We start from the raw sequence: 20,745 nt of genomic DNA, 5'->3' as shown, positions 1-20,745 counted from the left end.
TTATAAATCTTTGGTTAATCAAAGTGCAATTTATCTCTGATTAATTTTGGTCAGAAGAAAGCACGTGCAGAGGATATCGCACGTGCAGTAGATCTCAATAAATCTCGTGTTATCCGGGGTGGAGCAAAGCACGTAAATTTCAATTTTCAGCCCTGGTTAATCATGTGTACAACAAGGCACCGTGTAGGGTTTGAGGCCGGAGTCTCTAGGACATGTTACGTGTAACCTAGCCTAGCTGTCAGCGAAAACCTCGACTTCACCCTAGTAAATTGTCCGGATTAGGACATTGGGAATTTCGCCACGTAGCATTGGGAATAATATTTGACATGTTTCCCGGGCGCTTGGCACAAGGTATCGCGAACCACGTGTGCTGCTTCCCCCCGCTAATTATGCCTCATTAATTATGATAAAACATGTGGTGTTGGTGGAATAATTTGTAATCGTTAATGTGCAGGTGTCTTCTATCGGCTGTTTGGAAAACTAAACAGGTTGAACAACTCCCGGCAGTTAGCTGGCTTCGGTGTTACCTCATTCTAAAAATTATGAAATATATGTGACAGGTTAAATTTTGTGAATTTCCATTCTCCAGTGTTGATTTGCACTTAAAGCTGGAGTCAACCGACGCCAAATTAGGCTTAAAACCTGCCTTCCCAAAAACTTCAGTTCACGTAATTTGTGAAACGCCGCAGGAATTACATCCAAAGATAGACTGTTACAACAAGCCCAAACATACAATTTACTGTCACCATTTCGTCTTGAAAGTTTGAAACAATGGCCGACTGTTGCTGGGTTCAAATTCTAAAGGATTCTCTGCATCGTTCTAAGATTTCGTCCGTACAAACTCTGTATGATTAGCATTTATACAGATCATTCGGGTTGTCATGACAACGCGCGTGGCCACTAACTCAGGGAGTTCCTGATCTGAGTATGGATTGATCAAGCCTCATCAATGCGATTCAGGGTAGATGGTGCTAATGGAAGGGAGAAGATAAAGTCTTGTTTTGATACATGACCAGTATGAACGAGATCATACTAGCGTCGAAATGCGACCGTTGAAAAGCTTCCCTTGTACTTTCAGCTACTCAGAAAGTTGCGAAATATGTAGTGGTGGTGTTGGAGTTGTTGTTGAGATAACGATTGATGAGGCCATGGAGTTTTATCAACAATTAAAGAAATTTTCCCAGAATTTCCTGAAATTTCTCTTGAGCTTTTTTGATTATTTACCCGTCGTCGCAGCGCGCCTATAATTTTGGTATGACCTAAAAATCTTCTTATTCTATCACAAGTAAGAGCTATTTCCACAGAAATCAAGCCAAACTCTTTATCTTGAAGTAAGTGTCATGCAAACAGTGCTTATCTTCTGTGAATAATACCTCTACTAAAACACAAGGATTTATTTTATCAATATTCTATCCTCAGGGGAGTATCCTAGACGACTTGTTGGGTGGTGAGATGAACAGTCCTGATAAAGCTGGTCTCCTCAAGAAACAAGGCAACAGCCGACTCAGGGACTGGAAGTCCAGATACTGCGCCGTTAAGGGTGAGATCAGCTCTTTTTTACATCCCCGTGTTGCTTGTCTGGATCTGGGTACCCCGACCTCTTGCTCTGCTTCCTGTTATAGTTTTTATTTATTTTCAGCCAATTATTGTAAGTTTAACATGAGCAAGCTGGGTGGTCGGCGGTCACCCTTTCAACTGCTAGACTTAGCTTAGACATTTGCGCATTTTTGTGAAATTAACAGCGGAGAATTAGAGTTCTTTATAGAGTTTCGGGTGTTGATTGTGTTGCCATTATCCCGTAAATTATTGGGCGAGTGAAAACTTCCTGACAACATCGATGTAGCTATAGTTTAACGGTTGTTAAATTGCATGAATTGCCGAATGTTATGCTAATATATATCATATACGAGGAATTGAGGACTATAGTTGTGATGTCACGTACTTAGCAGCGTTCCCCCACCTTTTTTATAATTCCCTGTCTCGTGCTGTAATAAAGCAGGAAACACAGTAAATTAGCCATCCCATAAAATTTAAGAGTGTCCTAATTGATTGAAATATTAATTTTTAAAAGACCTGATAAGTGCTAAGCTCAAAAACACTGAGCAGTAAGCTGTAAGAGTACAATCTAATAATCTAGATTAATAAATCTAGATAAGATAAGATCTAGATATTGATAAATCTAGATCAATCTAGTATTCCATTTTATTAGAAAATAAATGGTGATAAAAACCTTAACTTAACTTATTATTACAGACGGCACGTTCTGCTACTACGAGAGCTACGAAGCGTACTGTATAGCCACTCCCATAAACTCTATCTACTGTGGGACCCTCAAAGCTCAGATCTCGGACAGGGCCCGGTTCAAGTTCGAAGTCATTGTGCCGAACAGAACATATTAGTAAGTTACAAGATTGTTAGTTTATTGGAGAGATAGAGAGAGATATTGGGGATTATTTGACATATTTTGTCCTAGAAATGTTGCATATTCGACATACCTAAAATGTCAGCATACAATGAAATAGCCCAGAAAATGCAGCTAGTTGCGCATAATTACGGCCGATACTCAAGACGTATCGATCTAAATCATCACATATGATTCTGAATCTTGTAAGTGCAGGTGTTCTCTGTCTAGCAGCCCTCCTTTAAATACACCCCCTGTCATCAGATCCACTAGAATAATATCATATACTAATAAAACACAGCTACCTCTCCAAATCAGGGCTGGTATTAGAGAACCTCAAAACAGACCTTAATGCTATTCTCTCTAATTCGTCCTCCATTTCAGCTTTATGGCACAGACCGAATCAGAGATGATGTCGTGGATAGAGTCGCTAAATAAGGCGGTGGCTGCTGCTTTGACAGATCTCAAGTCCAGTGGCTCCACAGCTAAGGAGCTGATTCAGAGGATTTACGAGGAGCCTAGTAATGCTTTCTGCGCTGACTGTAATTCTCCCGGTAAGTAGAATAGTAATGCTTTCTGCGCAGGTTATAATTTAGGTATATTGTTCAACATGCACAGTGCATCTTAAATTCAATGTTACTTCAAAGTTAATAAACTGATTAACAATAATTTACAATTCCGTACGGGGAACCTTGTGATCTTTTACAGAACCTAAAACATTCAGTCAATGATCTCAAGCAAGCTATATAATAAGTATAATACCTCATTTCACTTTCAGATCCTAAGTGGGCAAGTATAAACCTCGGTGTGGTCGTCTGTATAAAGTGTAGTGGAAGTCATCGCGACCTCGGAGTTCACATCAGCAAGGTTAGAATTTATTATTTAATAATTAATAAATTATTTGTACGTTTTAAGTTAACACTGTTAGGGGAATGGTGGAATTTTATAATGATCGGTACTATGCAGTGATAATGAATCCAATGCTTGAGGGAAATGTTGGGGAAAAGGAATCTTAGGCGCAGCTGAAGCTTATTGGAGGCATCGGGAAGTTTAGAAGAGATTGTTGTACTTTTTTGCGCGCACTCCTTTTTGTGTAAATACCATGTAACGTTTTGAGTGGTCCGGTATCGTTTTCTATGATATCTTGGTTAATTGAGAAGGTTTAATTTTCATCGTATATCAGAATCTTCTATTCGCCTTCAAACGCGCGGAGAATGCCAAACTGTTTGAATAAAACGTTTCTTTTGATATCATTAATCATAACTATTAGCACAGTATTTACCGTTTGGGGGCTGTGTTAACCTCGTCACGACCACCTCTGCGATACTATGACCTAGTCTTCCTTCATAATCAAGTTCTGTATCAGTGATGTAGATCATGTCCCCCGCTGCTCCGTTACAGTTTAGAGAGAATGTCTGGAATTCTACACTGTCGTCGTATTCCAAATATGAAAAGTTAAGCATTTGTTTGTGCTTTTTAGAAATTCATCACCTTTATAAAGATTAGATAATAAATACGTTGCAAAAGTACGTTAAAGAAACGAATCATACGTACATCACGTATTTTAAGCTTGGTACGACATCAGAATAGAGGGCTGTATAAGGTCCTGACTCTAGATTAAATCCCTAAATGTGACCACCTACCGGCAACATAGCCACAAGTAGCGACTTTAGAATCACCCCCTGTAGCTGCTCCCCCAGCAGTGTAAACCATCACCTTGGTACCCACTATCCTCCCCTTACAGCACAGCCCTATATTCGTCACCCTGACCTCCCCGACCCTGTACGTCTGTGAGAGGTACAGTTTCAGGTAGTTTCCTTCAGCGTCCCCGTCCTTTACACTGTACATGGTGGTGAGGTCACCGTCCAACACGTTTCCTGGTGCCCGTTTGCTAGGGTCGGAGTTGTCCCAGTACCAGCTTTTAGCTTCCGCTCGTAGTACTTGTAAAACTTCTGGAGTTGGAGACTTTTTGTGAAGATTACCTACGTCTCAAGTATTTTTGTCGGAACAGTCGATTTAGTGTCTCATTTTCTTCGTCATCAATCAACATTTAAATAAACGTATAATATTTCACTTACCAGTTTTATCAATTATTGGTGGGAAAGATAACATAACCGAGATCATCCCAGAGAAAGCCACCATAAACCATAAACCTTTAAACATCTTCAGGCAAGCGAGCACAACGTTTAATTTCAAACAAATCAGAATAACAAGAACCAGATGTTTGATCGATCACTAGGCGACTAATTCCCTCGTCGTTTTAAATATTCATAAATTAATTCTACTTGGGGTTCTCATTTTAGCGTGTTCTGAGTTCTCCTATAGATACTATGGAGCTCTATCGTTGTTATCATGGCCTTCACTAATCTTAACAATATTCATGAAGTCAATAGTCCGTAGAGTTCCGTACCGCCATTTATAAATGTATTGATGACATCTTAATATTGGTATGAGTTGGCTCGGGAGAACTGATTATTGGTTGTAGTGGTCTTGCCATGCTCTAACTCGACGTCATTCACAATCACTTGTCTTCCAAGATTTCCATGGAAAGTCATTGGTACTGGTTAATAAGGGAGAGAAATTCCAGCATATCCTAATCCTATACTAAAACATTGAAACACAATTATGAGCTGAAATTAACTTGACACGCTATATCTACAAGCAGTTCTAATTAATCAGATAATTCCGGATTTAACCCTCTTAAAAATAATTTTCCATCATGAAAATAAATAAAATCTGGAAACTACCGTAAACAAGATCTAAATTTAGCATGATTCAATAAACTAGCCCTCAGTTCAACAAGTTCTCTCAACAACAGCAGAACGAGAGAAACTTTGTGTTCCAACTCTTTCTTTCGGGTGGGCGACAATTGACCCCCCGACAATTGACCCCCCGACAATTGACCCCCCCGACAATTAACCCCCCGACAATTGACCCCCGACAATTGACCCCCCGACAATTGACCCCCCGACAATTGACCCCCCGACAATTGACCCCCCGACAATTGACCCCCCGACAATTGACCCCCCGAAAATATAATTTAATACAATTAACCTTGACCCTAACCCTAACCCTAACCCTAACCCTGACCCTGACCCTGACCCTGACCCTGACCCTGACCCTGACCCTGACCCAGGACCCTGACCCAGGACCCTGACCCAGGACCCTGACCCAGGAACAGCTGTCCCTGACCCTAACCCCAACCCGAACCCTAACCCTAACCCTAACCCTAACCCTAACCCTAACCCTAACCCTAACCCTAACCCTAACCCTAACCCTAATTTACCCCAGTTTAATAACAATTATCGGGGGGTCAATTGTCGGGGGGTCAATTTTCGGGGGGTCAATTGTCGTACTAAGCCCTAGATTTCGCGACAATTGACCCCAGTGTAATTACATAGGGGGTCAATTGTCGGGGGGTTAATTGTCGGGGGTCAATTGTCGGGGGGTCAATTGTCGTACTAAACCCTAGATTTCGCGACAATTGACCCCAGTGTAATTACATAGGGGGTCAATTGTCGGGGGGTCAATTGTCGGGGGGTCAATTGTCGGGGGGTCAATTGTCGGGGGGTCAATTGTCGCGGTACCTTTCTTTCACCTTAAAACAGTTACACTTGACAACATCAATAAAATGTTCCCTGAGTTTCTTCACCCTACAAATATACACGATCGGGTTTACAGCGGAGTTGATGACAATCGCCGAGTCTGCAAACGACACTAAATTTCCCAGGTAAGTCTCACTTCGTTCACCACGTAAAGTATGATATGCCCACATGGACGAGAGAGTAAGGCTGATGGTATTCCAAACCACGTACTGTACACCAAGTATCAGAACGGTTATTGCTGCGTTGATCCGAGATCCACTTGCTGCAGTCTCGTGTAGGGTCTTGTTTGGTAGCAAGAGTTTTACAGCGGAAACTGTGCAGCATACTGTCACTACCAGAACGATTGGAATTCCAAAAACCTCAAGTTCCCAATAGATGAATTTAACATGAGGTTCGTTTCCTGTAAATGGCGGGGAAGCCTCTGCTCCAGTACTCAATTTGTAGAAATAAACGGAATTTGGATAAGTGAAAAGCATTCCAATGGCGGTCTCTACTCCTACAAGTATGGTTATTAAAGCTATTAAAGAAGCCATCACGAGTCGTCTCTTGAATCTAACCATAGGCCAGAGTATAGCAGAGGTCCTCAGAATGTTGAGATATATCGTTAAAACTCCCGTTAGAATCAAACTACACCGAAAAGCGTGGTTGCAAAGGGTAGTCAACACTTTGGTTATAATGAAATTATGGATTTCATAAGCGATGATGTAGAGGAAAACCGCCAAGGATACGATCATATCTGCAATGTTCATGTAAGCTAAGAGAGCGTTGCCAAGTTCTCTGCGCCTCTTGATGAAGTAAGTGAAGGATACTGTATTGCAAATCAGACCAACTACACTGATAAAGATAATGGCCGGGTTGATCTCATCTCCCAGATCAGTTCTGATGACAACATCAGTCGGGGTTATTTTATCTTTCAGATCAGTCATGGTTGAGATGTTTTTATTCCTTGCAATGTAAAGAGTCCGAAAAACAGCTGTATCAGCTAAGAATGTTATAACAATTAATGTATCTAATATCTATGTGTATCTAATATATATGTGTGTAGTTTAAGAAATGATAATAAACTACAATGTGGTTGACGAAGTTGGTAAAATAACAACGACGAGAAACTAAATTTACAATCGCCATGATAAGCCACCATAGAAAACGGGAGCCCTCTTTAAAGAAGAAGAACAAAGTTTCTTTAATGTGTCTTTCATAACTACAACTACAGTTATTGAATACTAGAATTAAAAGAAGATATACGCTTGTTTTCAAGATAGGCTTGTTTTCAAGATAGGCTTGTTTTCAAAACAAGCCGGCAACGCAAGAAAGAGACTGTGGAGAGACGAGGACGCGGCCTATAGCTATAGACTCCATCATGGGTGCATCGTAGTCATTAATCTCGTGATGATGCAGGCCCTGTTTACAGATCTACATTGTTACAAGTGGACCTTGACTTTACAAATAAAAATAACGCTCTGCAGGTCGATTTGGATTACTATTTTTATGGGGAGATGTCCCATTTTGTCTTTGGTTCCTGTGGGATGTAGAGTAATCCCAAGGTCCACGCTCCGTTCAACAGCTCAGGGCAGGGCATATATAATATCCATAACAAAGAAAGATTAGTCACCTTTTGGCCAGGGATAGTGAGAGTTGAGTTGTTGGAGTTGCTGGTGGCAAGGTTACTGGGTTCAGCTTAGCAGTAAGTAGGGTCCCAACTGAACAATTTTATCTACATCTCTCCTCTGCCCTCTTTTCTTTTTTAATTACAAAAAATCGAATGCCTTAATCAAAACTATGAAATGACTATGAATATAAATAGCTGCATATCTTTACTTCTAAAAAAAACGATGTAGTTACATTGAAACGTCGAGTAATCTCCTTTCCCTAATAAGAGCATTTTTACTTGTCGCAACAACCGGGATAAAGATAATTTTACACAGAATACATTAACTTAAAACCCTGCTAAAGAACAAGATTCTTAAGAGTCACAGAGGGCGAGTTGAGAGAGTCAGGCTCACCCTGTGGCCTGTTTGTCAAATTTGGTATCGTTTCATTGTAACCCAGTATAGGTTTGATCTCATTCTTTATAGAGGATTATGTCATTAAAGAGAGTAGCCAAACATATTTGGGTGTGACTTGAGAGTATAATTATATTGTTTCAAAATGTTATTATGTTGTACAGTTATATAGTACAGTTATATAATACATACGTGCTTCGGGTATAAACACAAGGGCGTGTCCAACCTTTAAGAAAATTCAAAGATTATGAACGTTGTCGTTACGTGAAATGAAACGTTATTTGCCTCTGCCAAGAGTCCAATACCTCTGTTCGCAGCGTATTTAACAACCGACTAAGGAATGTTAATTATATGATATTCTTGAAGTGAGGAAATGTTACCGGAACCGAGGCGAGTGAATAGTCAAAGAAATTAACCAAGAAAGAGTAAAAACTGCCATTATCGAGGCTCTGGTGTGTGTGTGCTGTAACCATGATCAGCTACAGTATAATGTCCTATGATTAATGACTGGATCCAGGAAAACTACGATTTGCTTTTACGATTTATTATTGAATACTAATATAATCTAAAAAGAGAAATCAAAAATTATGATCACAATAATGGTGATGATGTTTTACACCGCAAAAAAGGAGACAAATATTTGCTTCAGCAAGACTTCCGAATCAACATGATTGGGCTGCCCACGTTTGATATCTTAGTTAAGTAAAATTAAATCTAAGCTGCGCGGATACCCTGTTTTGAAGGCGGAGTTTGGGATTGCTTATGCCTTGCTCTGCAGCCGTTCTTGGCGTATATGATATCATATTAATGAAACCATAGCACCGGTTTTTCAGTTTCGCGCAACTTACCACGCATGCGTTGTGTAGATTCTATCACAAACACTTCAGATATAGAGTGACCTAATCTATCCGCCTCCGTATCAGTGATGTAGATCATGTCCCCCGCTGCTCCGTTACAGTTTAGAGAGAATGTCTGGAATTCTACACTGTCGTCGTGCTCTGGTTTAATAAAATATAAGTAATGGTCATGCTTGATATTAAAATAATTTTAATACCTTGTCGGACTTTATTCGGTCGGACATCACGTGAGCACTAGAGGGCTCAGCGTTCAAATTAATTTCCGGGTACGTTCAGAGAAATTATTAAAAAATACCGTCTATTCTGTACTGCAGAGATTCAGTTAGATTATTCAAAGAGGATCAAAGTTCAAGGTCAAAAAGGTAACCTGTTATTTTTTCACCACAGTTTGCTACTTTTGTTTCTTCCTCCCCCTCAGACCTCAGTTGAGTAGACCATGACCACTGTGCCAAGTATTCTACCATCACAGCAACCTTTCTTCATGTTAGTAAGCTTCACTGTGCCTATTCTGTACTTTTTTGACAGGAACAGCTTCAAGAAGTTTCCATCTGCAGAAAAGTCCTTCACGCTATATCTAGTCGTGTAATCCCCGTCATAAGATTTATCAGGTGCAAAATTGTCATCCAAGTCATCTTTGTACCAGCTTTCTGCTTCAGATTTTACTATCGGCAAATTATCTGAAACAATTGCGAGATCGTTTTATTGCAACGATGATGTACAATTTATACTTTTTATGCTCAGAAAAATTGTGTTCGTTTAAATCTGCCGTCGAAAATATGATTATCGTAATTTTATACTACGTCGAATTACTCAAATATTTATCTATCCTATGATAGCACCTACCTGACCCTAATATCTCGACTTCAGCAATGTTGTGTCCCACTTCAGCATCATAATCCAGATCAGTCAGGTACAGCATGTCCCCCACTACACCGTCACAGTTCAGAGAGTAGGTCCGATCCTCTATAGTATTTGTGTCCCCGGGATTCGCCTCTGTAATTTGTGTAGTGTCATTAATCATCTTCTAAAGATCTTGGTGAGAGTTGCGTTATCAATTATGCTCAGTTATTAAGATATAAATAAACTTTTAACATTTAAGAGACATTTCACAAACAGTTCAATTTAAAATTCATTACTAGATATTTTTCCGCAACTCGAAACTTCAGTTTCTCCATTCACAGTAGAGTAAACCCTAACTTCTGTATTCTTCATCTTTTTGAAAAAACTACTTTTAGCTCTAATGAACATCTTAACTTCTCCGATGCTATAAGCTCGTGAGAGATATAACTTCAGAAAGTTCCCAGCCACTGCTCCATTTTTTACGCTGTACCAGGTTTCGTAGTCTCCATCATGTGCCTTTGCAGCAATGTTGTCGTGTTGGTGGTTAAACGATACTGATCTTTCGATAGTTAACTGCTCCTCTGATGCTGCAAAAACAATTTAAATACAGTCATATTAAAGTTAGCAAGATTTTAATTCTGGTAAATATTTTGAGTTTTTAGCTGTTGCAAAATTTGCTTCAGTTTTAAATATAGCTGTTTATTCACTAGTACACACTAAGGCATCAAGATCTGTGTCTGTGGACAGGGGGCGAGGCACAAATATATTTAAAAAAAGTAAACTATTCCCATTGACACAATCGTCTAATTACCTACTGTTTTAAGATATCTTCTTTAAGTAAACAACAAAAGACTTACCGGTCTGAATGGTTATGACGAACATTACCATCAGTTGTAATAACTTGTCAATCTTCATTATACATGTACTCTGACGCAATAAAGGTTTTAATCAAGCAAATGTTAAAATAGAAGAAATTTTAAAAAAATCGTGTGCCTCTATCAAACTGGGGAAAAATAGCACTATCACATGAATCAAGTTTCTGATATCAGCCAACAAAAGAACTGTTTTATAGAGTCCTCCAACGGAATTTTTAGATTCTTGTACTGATCATTGTTCTGACAGCACCATTATCCGAAAAAGGAGACCATCGATAATTTGATAATTTCTAAATGTTCTTCTAGGGAATTAATTTAAGGGGGGGGGGGGGGGGGGGGGGGGGGGGGTTCACCCTGATTTTTTTGTGAAACTTGGTTTCGAGATAGTAGTTGACCAACAAACTAGGACCAGTGACCCAACTTTTGAGGGGGTCCCGGACCCCAACCGCCAAACGGTGCCCGAGGGACAGCCACGCCCATATTTGGTCCAAATTAGGCCCAATTTAGCCAAATACCCTGAACATGCCCAAAATCCAGATTTCAGGTGCTCTACTTGTAGCTAGTGGTCCCCTGAACTCGTATATGAATTTTCATCAAGATTGGACAAAAAATGACTGAGTTAAGATCAAAAAACCATATGACCATATTTGGGCGGCCAAATTCCAAAATTTGCAATGCGAAATTCAGAATTTGGCCGCCAAATTTTTTAAAAGGCCTAACTCAAAATTCCAATACAAAACTTAAGGTCGAAATGCGATTCTACATTGATTCTGAAAATTTCATGTAAAAATATTGAAACCCTATTGAGTTCTATTGTTTTGAGCGAAATCAGTTTTGCAAATATCGCGAACTGAGATATGGGCAATTTTGTTCATTTTTTGCGATTATTTGAACACAGAATCCACAGTTAGGTAGATACTGAGCTGATAATCATAGATAATGTGTAGTATAGGCTTACCTTTCATATAAAGTTGGTTTCATTTAAAAATATTGATATTTGACCAATTTATGGGCCAAATTCGATCAAATTTGGTGCGTATGCCCAAATATGATCATACGAAGAAAGGGGAGAAATTGCCATTTACAAGGCTCCGGTATGTGTACTGTTACTACGATCTGCTTGTAGATAATGTCCTATAATTAATGACTGGATCCAGGAAAACTACTATTTGCTTGAATACTAAAATAATCTAAAAAGGGAAATCAAAGCTTATGATCACAATAATGGTGATGATGTTTTACACCGCTAAAAGAGGAGACACATATTTGCTTCAGCAAGACTTCCGAATCAACATGGTTGGGCTGCCCACGTTTGATATCTTAGTTAAGTAAAATTACATATAAGCTGCGCGAATGCCCTGTTTTGAAGGCGGAGTTTGGGATTGCTTGCTCTGCAGCCGTTTGTGGCGTCTATGATATCATATTAATAAAACCATAGCACCGGTTTTTCAGTTTCGCGTAACTTACCACGCATGCGTTGTGTAGATTCTATCACAAACACTTCAGATATAGAGTGACCTAGCGTTCCTCCATTATCAAATTCTGTATCAGTGATGTAGATCATATCACCTGCTGCTCCTTTACAGTCCAGAGAGAATGTCTGGAATTCTACACTGTCGTCGTAATCTTGTCGGAGAAAATATCATTAATACTCAAATCGTTTTAAATGTAAATCATATGAGTGCAACTTCTGTCTCTTCTGTTATCTGTACTCATCTGGTACTGCCACGACTTTGCTAGATTAATATTAGACGCTAATCGCTATAAGTCTTGATTATCTTACCATTTATTTGTTCACCACAGTTTGCTACTTTCGTTTCTTCCTCCCCCTCAGTTGAGTACACCATGACCACTGTGCCAAGTATTCTACCATCACAGCAACCTTTCTTCATGTTAGTAAGCTTCACTGTGCCTATTCTGTAATTTTGTGACAGGAACAGCTTCAAGAAGTTTCCATCAGCATCGTTGTCTTTCATGCTATATATAGTCGTGTAATCCCCGTCATGGGCATTTTGAGGTGCTCGTAATATAGCTTGATTAGATGAGTCGTCTTTGTACCAGCTGTTTGCTTCAGATCATACTATCGGCAAATATTCTGAATATTATTAAGATCATTTCATCGCGACCAGAATGTATGATTTTATATTTAATTATTTAACGAAAATTTTGAAAGTTTAGTTTTTTAACACAAATTATCATGAGCTGTTGAAAACACCTTATAAGTAAGGATTTTAATATTTACAATATGTATAATCATTCCAATATTCCATGGTACAGCACCGGGCCAGTTGGTAGATCACCGACCGGCTATAAGCCGGTTATAAGCCGGCTATAAGCCGGCTACAATTTTTATAGCCGGCTTATAGCCGGCTTATAGCCGCTTACATTTGTTGTTGAGCGACGGCTATTAGCCGGTTATAAGCCGGCTATTAGCCGTTTTGGTATTGAAAGTGGTTATAAGCCGGCTATAAGCCGGCTATAAGCCGGCTATAAGATATTAACTCAACCACATCGTACTGAACGATAGTCAGGAGCCGGCTATAAGAAATTCAGCGAAAACGGCTATTAGCCGGTTATAAGCCGGCTATTAGCCGTTTAGGTATCGAAAGTGGTTATAAGCCGGCTATAAGCCGGCTTTAAGATATTAATTCAACCACATCGTACTGAACGATAGTCAGGAGCCGGCTATAAGAAATTCAGGGAAACCGGCTATTAGCCGGTTTTAAGCCGGCTATTAGCCGGCTATAAGCCGTTTAGGTATCAAAAGTGGTTATAAGCCGAATTTCTTATAGCCGGCTCCTGACTATCGTTCAGTACGATGTGGTTGAGTTAATATTTTATAGCCGGCTTATAGCCGGCTTTTAACCACTTTCAATACCAAAACGGCTAATAGCCGGCTTATAACCGGCTAATAGCCGTCGCTCAACAACAAATGTAAGCGGCTATAAAAATTGTAGCCGGCTATAAGCCGGCTTATAGCCGGTTAGTAGCCGGCTTATAGCCGGTCGGTGATCTACCAACTGGCCAACTTAAAATAGGTGAGCACAAAGATTTCTTCCTGCGGTTGAAGGGGGCACTGGGCAGGAAAGAAAGTAGTGTTCTGTCCGGTATTTACCGCAGCAAACGTTCACAGCTCCAAGGGAGTCGAGTTTGTGGGAGGATTAACAGAAGTGTTCAGTCAAGAGAAGTACAAGTTTCTAAGGACTCTTCGGTTGGAAACCATGGAAACAAAGTTTTGTAACCACTGGAACATTAAACAATTAATAGGGACAAAACACCAAAGCCCTGTTTGGATTAACGACTGGGTGTGAAGAATACTGTGATATAAAGCTATCAGAGCCGTAATTCTGTTTTCGAACTGGGGAGGGGGGGGGGGGGTACGGTTTGCCAAATGGAGCGGCGCGGAAGCAGGTGTCTGAAGCCCCAGAAAAATTGTTGACTTTTTGAGTTAAAATTATGAATTGAGATATCATCTTGCACTTACGTATAGAAGCACTTTTAGATAGTAAATTAAAAATTAAATAGTTGATCATAGATATAGATATCCTTTGCCCAGTGATCTGTGCAGTTTTATTTTCGATGAGCTTCTACTTAATTATAGTTTATTATTTGTAGCGAACTACAAAGAAAATTAAAATTTTTGGCAAAAAATTTGGGGGGTGGGGTGATCGACCCCCCAATCCCCCCGGGGGTCTTCCGCGAAAATTCTTCTTAAAATAGTACCATGTAAGTTCATACGTATTAATAGTAGCTTACGAACTATCACTAAGTACGTCCACGAAACTATTACTTCGTAACTTTGAGAAAGTAATCAGAGAAAGTGTCTTCCGCTAACCGGAGTTTACGAACTTAGTGTCCCATAATTGATACAATTAGCGGACCATCACAGAGCTCCTTGTTTGGAAGTATCAAGTGTGCAGACAATCTAATTTGCATTGAGATCAGTACAGGGATTACTACGTTTTAGTTATGCCTTTGTTAAGGTTCGTGTGTTATTCTCTGTATTGCATAGGTTATATACAACGAGTAAATATTCTCATTTTTTAAAACGATGTACAACAAATAGTTAAGTTGTAAAACTTTTGGTAGTCCTGATATAATATAGTCCTGGTATAATGATTCAAAGGGAGAAAAAAATTCGCCTGGTATAATATTATCATTTCATACATGAACATTCAGTTGGTATGTGATGCCAATCTTAGATTCCTCGATGTCATTGTAAAATGGCCAGGATCGGTTAACTACAAGACTATCTGGAAAAATTGTGGACTTAAAGAGCGCATGGACGATTTCTTGTTCAGTCAGCCTAGGACTTATGCCTTTTTGGAGATTCGGGGTATAAACTCCGCCCCCACATGATGATACCATATTTGGATCCCGCTTCAGCTGTCGAGAGAATGTTCAACGAACATCACAAGAAATGTCGATGCCCTATCGAGAGAGCGATAGGGACGCTCAAGTCCCGATGCACGTGGAGGCAACCTGGTGGTACCAGATTGTTAATCTTAATTTTTTTCTATTCTATTGTAGAATCATTACCTTCGTAAGTAGGTACACCCCAACTCTTACTTTCGAACTAATCCCATTTCTATCATGTTACGCACGAACTTAAGAAGTTAATAAACGGTTAAGTAGAAAAAAACTCATTAGAAGTGTCACATTACTAATTATTTGTGGACTTAAGGGGAAAAATTTGGTAGTAACTTTAGGAAGTCAAATGATCATAATACTCTAGTAGCAGGGAATAGTTGAGTGTGCACTTCGATGTGTACTATTTCTGACAACACAGGGCTGTTTGTTAGGTCATTCTTAACCAAAATCGTGTGGGTGCACAATTTGTTTCGCTAGAGACAACCCTACAGGGCAAATTTTCTAAATTACCCTCAGTCGCGTATACGAGATTTTCGTATTTTGGCTCCTGAAGGTCATAGACACTTCAATTTTAGCTTAAAATTACCGCAATAGCCTTATTTATATACAACTTATGAAGCAACATAAGGTCTCCAGTGCTTTGTTTTATAGATATTGACAAAAAACTGTTTTTTGGTGAGTGTGTGGTAGAGAAGTTTGCAGTGGTTCTCAAGCGGAAACCATTTCAAGAGAAGATGGTGAGTCATTGTGATGTAGTGTACGACGAGGGTGTCAAGTTGTTTGGTATTGTTGAAGTAGGTGCTGGTAGTGGAAAGAAGTCCATGAGCTTTAAGAACAGGCGAAAGGAGGAGATTGACAGCCTGATTGAAAAGAGGAAGCAGTTGAGGAGGAAGAAAAGGAAGGCAAGGAGTGAGATAGAGAAGGATGGTTATGAGGCATTATTGAGAGTGTTGGCTGGTCGTTTGATGAAGTTGAGGAGGGCTGAGAAAAGGAGACAGAAGCAGAGAGAGATAAGGAGAGTTAGAGGGGATTTTGGACGCGACCCTTTCAAGACAGTCAAGGGAGTGCTAAATCCAAGTCCAGTGGGGGAGCTTAAGTGTTCAAAGGAGGAGCTAGATGATCACTTGGCCAGAACGTACGGAGATCCAGCCCGGCAGCAGCCCCTTGGTATACTTGAGGGTCTGCCTGAGTGTGCTCCTGAACCCTCTGTTGCCTTTGACCTCACAACGGTATCCAAGAAGGAGTTTGAGGAGGTTGTAAAGAAGGCAAGGAGCAAGAGTGCCCCGGGTAACAACGGGATCCCGTACACAGTGTACAAGAGATGTCCTGGTATTGCCAAGAATCTCTGGGACCTGTTAAGAACTGGATATAAGTTAGAAGAATATCCTGACAATTGTAGGTATTTCGAGGGTGTCTACATCCCAAAGGCGGATGGCGACTTTTCACCAAGTTCAGGACGGCCTATTTCCCTGGGTAACATTCAAGGGAAGATTTATTTGGCGATCCTGGCGAAGAGGTTGACCAGCTTTGTTGTCTCGAATGGATATGTAGACCTCTCTATACAGAAGGGTGGTGTGCCAGGCGTCCGTGGGTGCACGGAGCATTTTGGTGCCATGTGGGAGGTACTGAAGGAGGCAAAGGTCAAGAAGAAGGATCTGAGTGTAGTATGGCTTGACCTGGCTAACGCTTACGGAGCGGTACCCCATGCTCTGATTGCCAGGGCCCTCCGTTTCTACAACGTCCCCGAGAAGGTTATCAATATTATCCTACGGTACTTCTCCGGGGTATTCGGAAGGTTCTCCTCAAGAACGGTGACATCAGACTGGCAGCAGTTTGAGATAGGAATCTTCATGGGGTGTGTGATATCAGTCATCTTGTTTGTCTTGTGCATGAACCTTGGGCATGAACACCTAAAGTCTAAGGTTCCGAGAAGCATTGAGTACATCAAGGATGACACACCGATACCAACTCTGAAGCTGTTTATGGACGATAGCTGTCTGACGACCGCACGTGCAGAGGATATGCAAACGTTACTCAATGTGTTTCAGAAGTACGTGGACTGGTCCAGATTTAAGTTAAAGTCCTCCAAGTCCAGAGCACTGGTGTTGAAGAAGGGAGTGGCTGTGAGGTGGGTTGAGGAGGTAGTGGTAGGAGAGGAGGAGGTGGAGAGAGAAGAGGTGTGTTTGCAGTTGGGTGGTGAGGTGATTCCGAATGTGTCAGAGAAGCCGATAAAATTCCTTGGGAGATGGATAAGAGTGGAAGGAAATGACAAATCAGTCATCGACTCAACCAAGGTCGACCTTAACACTTTTCTTCGGAGACTCGATGAAAGTTCCCTTACTGGACTCCAGAAGTGCTGGGGATATCAGTACATGGTCCTTCCAAAACTGAAGTGGCCTCTTGCCATCTATGATATTCCGATCACAACAGTTACCAGATGGGAACAGAATACCAATAGTTTCCTCAGGAAGTGGTTAGGGGTGGGGCACACTCTGAGTGGTCTTTGTCTGTTCAGTCAATCATCCAGTGTGGCCTTACCGGTGAGCAGTTTGACAGATACATGGAAGATAGAGAAGTGTCGACTGTTGCAATCCTATCAGACATCTAAGGATGACCTGATTAAAGCAGTCCAGCCCCAAGTTCGTTCTGGTAGAGTTTGGAGGCCTGAGACAGAACTGGAAGAGGCCAGAAGAGATTTGGTCTGTGAATCGGTGCGAGGGATGGTGCAACCTCAAAAAAGAGTTGGCATCGGTTTTGGTGACTGGAAAAAACCTTGGGAGAGGATGGATGAGCGGGAAAGAGAGAGGGAGGTTATGCTGAGAGTGAAGGAGAACATTGAAAGAGAGAGGGAGGTGCAAGTAGGTTCTCTGGAGATGCAGAGCAGGTGGGGTGAGTGGAGAGAGCTCGTAATGAAGACGGATTTGAGCTGGCATACACTTTTTAAGTATGGTGACTCACTTATTGGGTTCATGCTAAGTGCTGTGTACGGCACCCTCTTAACCCCCTCTATGGTTTCCAAGTGGAGTGAAGATGAGGATGGGAAGTGCAAGTTATGTGAGGAGAGGATGGGCACCATTCAGCACATTTTGGCTGGGTGTAAGGTGGCCCTTAGTCAAGGAAGGTATAGATGGCGGCACGACAAGGTTCTGAAGCAGATCTCTGAACAGGTTGTCTTCCATTGTGATCGCCGAGTGAACACTTATAAGAACAAGGCCGGCGATGGAAGGCAGTTCATTGATTTTGTTCCTGCTGGGAAAAGAAAAGCAGGTACAGACGACCGGAAGGAGAGTCGTGGTTTTGGGATCCTGAGTGGGTATCGGGATTGGATAGTGCTGTCAGACCTTGAGGGGCAGCTTAAGTTTCCCAGTGAGATTGTGGAAACACGGCTGAGGCCGGACCTTGTGATATTCTCAAGGTCGGCAAAGACAGTTATTTGGTGGGAGCTAACAGTACCATCTGAAGAGCGGATCGCTGAATCGCACGAGTACAAGCTCGACCGATACAGCGGTCTGCATGCTGAGATTCAGGCGAAAGGTTGGTGCTGTTATAATGCCGCAGTCGAAGTTGGAGCTAGGGGAGTGGTTGCGCAGAGTTTGGAGAGAGCTGCGAGGAGGATTGGTTTTAGGGGAAGAGAGCTGAAGAAGCTGGTACGGGACAGCGGGAAAGAGGCAGCCCACTGTTCCAGATGGATTTATTTGTTATCGAGAAAGAGGGAGTGGGAGTTCAGGAAGGTTGGAGCTTGAGAGTTCACTGTAACATCTAGAGGTACCATAAACGTTATCTCGTCGCCAATTGCGAGCTCTAACGGGTCTCCTCAAGTGACTCTCGGATCAGATGGTGGTTCAAGGGTGGACTGCTGGGGCGCCTGACAGGAAACCGTATTGCGATTAAAGCCCCGAAACGGTGTCAGGTTGGTAACTGATGATTCTGATCCATGCTCCTGTGAGTTTGCTGTTGTATCTCAACTCGCTAAACTGAGGCATCTCCGCATCTTGGGTGAATATGCGTACATCTTCATACTAAACCCAGGTGTGGCATGTGTCAGTGAATACGGGCGAGCGGATGCAATAGCGAAGGTGGTGTGGCAAGGCCTAAAAGACACAGTCAGATAGTTGTCAGCTCGCTGACTGTAAGGGAGAAGGTATATCCGTATTTCGCTGCTACTGATGCAGTCCTTGATCTGGCAATCAAGGCTTCTCTGTTTTTCGTCTAACTATGTACCGTTGGGCTTGTGGAACCCGTAGGGGGGACATACATAGGTTAGAATGGTTTTGTGCACCAAGAGGAGTGAGGGAATGAGGGTTGAAGAGAGAGAGCTAGAGAGTTGTTAGAGTGGTTAGGATCAGTAGGTGGAGTGTTTGGTTGGAGCGTTCTGTTTTTGCTGTATAGCATTTTAGTCACTCCGCAGTTTATTAACTGTGTCTCAACTCTGACTTGACCGGGACCGGGATAGCTCAAAATTGCCAATCCCGGTACCGGGATTCCCGGTACCGGGAATTCCAGTCAATAAATGGTTAATTCATGATCATAATTTATTACTCAAACTTGTTTAGCAATTTTAAACATTGTTTTATTTGGCTCAGAGGATGTTTAAAGATGAAATTCACAATGAATGAAAGGAAAAACTTAAAATCACAGTGAATGAAATTATGTTAAAGATCCCGTTCAAAATCCCGGCAAATTTGAGTGATTGACCGGGACCGGGACCGGGATCATAAATCAGCATTTGACCGGGACCGGGACCGGGATGAAAAATGTGACTTGACCGGGACCGGGACCGGGATAGCTCAAAATTGCCAATCCCGGTCACCTCCTGCTTCTTTTACATAATATTGAGTAATTGTGGGCTTTTTGAGGGGAGGCTATAAAATGGCCAAATATAACTTTAACGTAAACGACCCAATAATAATATTAAACGTAGAATGAAACTACTTAAAACTTATACAGATTCATGGTATCCTGTTTCAAGACGGTTGCTCCTGATTTTTAGCAACAATATCGAATGACCCCACGACGTTGTAATATAATTGTGGGTAGGCTATCACTTGATCTATAAGTTTTGAACGGTAGTTTGTAAAAATAATTACATTCTACAAACATTGCAATTACTAGCCTCTGGACTAACTCCCAATCATCTGTCCATATAATGGTGTTTCTGGACAGATAGATGGTGTATGATGCCCTCATGCTAAATTCAGCGATCTTCATGCATGCCTTTTTCTCTTTAGTGTTTACGTTCAGGTGGTTCATAAAGGTTTGGAGGCTGCAGTTGTAAATGCCTCGAACTCGAACTGCTACTGTCTGGAGCTTGCAATCTCTTCTGTCAGCTGCTGATATCTCTTAATATTCTTTTCTCTTGATCAGCAAAGTTCTCTTTATTTCAGATGCACCTTCGTCGCTTTATCTGAATAGATTACTACATCTGGTCTCAGTGGTATTACACTAATGTAATGTCTAACAATAACGTTTATAAGTGCTAAAATTTCGAACTAGCGGACCATATTTGGAGGAGAAATTTGGGGCAGTTTTTTGCTTGGAAAGACTGATTTAATCGAATTTTAACCACAAAATGACTCCCAATAATATTCTTATGGAGAGTGTGGATAAATATTAAATATTAAAAATAATACAGGTTTGACTATAAAGTTGCGTCAATACTCAATAATCATGTAAAGAATAATAGATAACCTACAATCTTCGTTTGGTAAACCAATTTGGTATCTTTCCTCACATGTGTAACCAAAATTACTCAATAATCAATATGTAAAAGAAGAATATCCTACAATCTCTGTT

General features: G+C 41.1%; 1 protein-coding gene across 10 annotated transcripts in view; it reads left to right on the top strand.

Moving 5' to 3' along the window:
- The window catches only part of LOC134818803 (arf-GAP with Rho-GAP domain, ANK repeat and PH domain-containing protein 1-like), a 113,660-nt gene that overhangs the window by 42,184 nt on the left and 50,731 nt on the right, over nt 1-20,745 (top strand). For all 10 annotated transcript variants that reach the window (XM_063828457.1, XM_063828456.1, XM_063828455.1 and 7 more), the window contains 4 exons: nt 1,420-1,540; nt 2,254-2,398; nt 2,786-2,955; nt 3,180-3,268. In XM_063828457.1, the coding sequence (XP_063684527.1) occupies nt 1,420-1,540; nt 2,254-2,398; nt 2,786-2,955; nt 3,180-3,268 (525 nt within the window). The remainder of the gene's footprint in view (nt 1-1,419; nt 1,541-2,253; nt 2,399-2,785; nt 2,956-3,179; nt 3,269-20,745) is intronic.

The sequence above is a fragment of the Bolinopsis microptera genome, chromosome 7 (assembly GCF_026151205.1).
Source record: "Bolinopsis microptera isolate Bmic1 chromosome 7, MBARI_Bmic_1.0, whole genome shotgun sequence".
In the NCBI taxonomy this organism is placed as follows: domain Eukaryota; kingdom Metazoa; phylum Ctenophora; class Tentaculata; order Lobata; family Bolinopsidae; genus Bolinopsis; species Bolinopsis microptera.
Note: the sequence above shows the minus strand (reverse complement) of the source record. Positions and strands in the feature narration are given on the sequence as shown.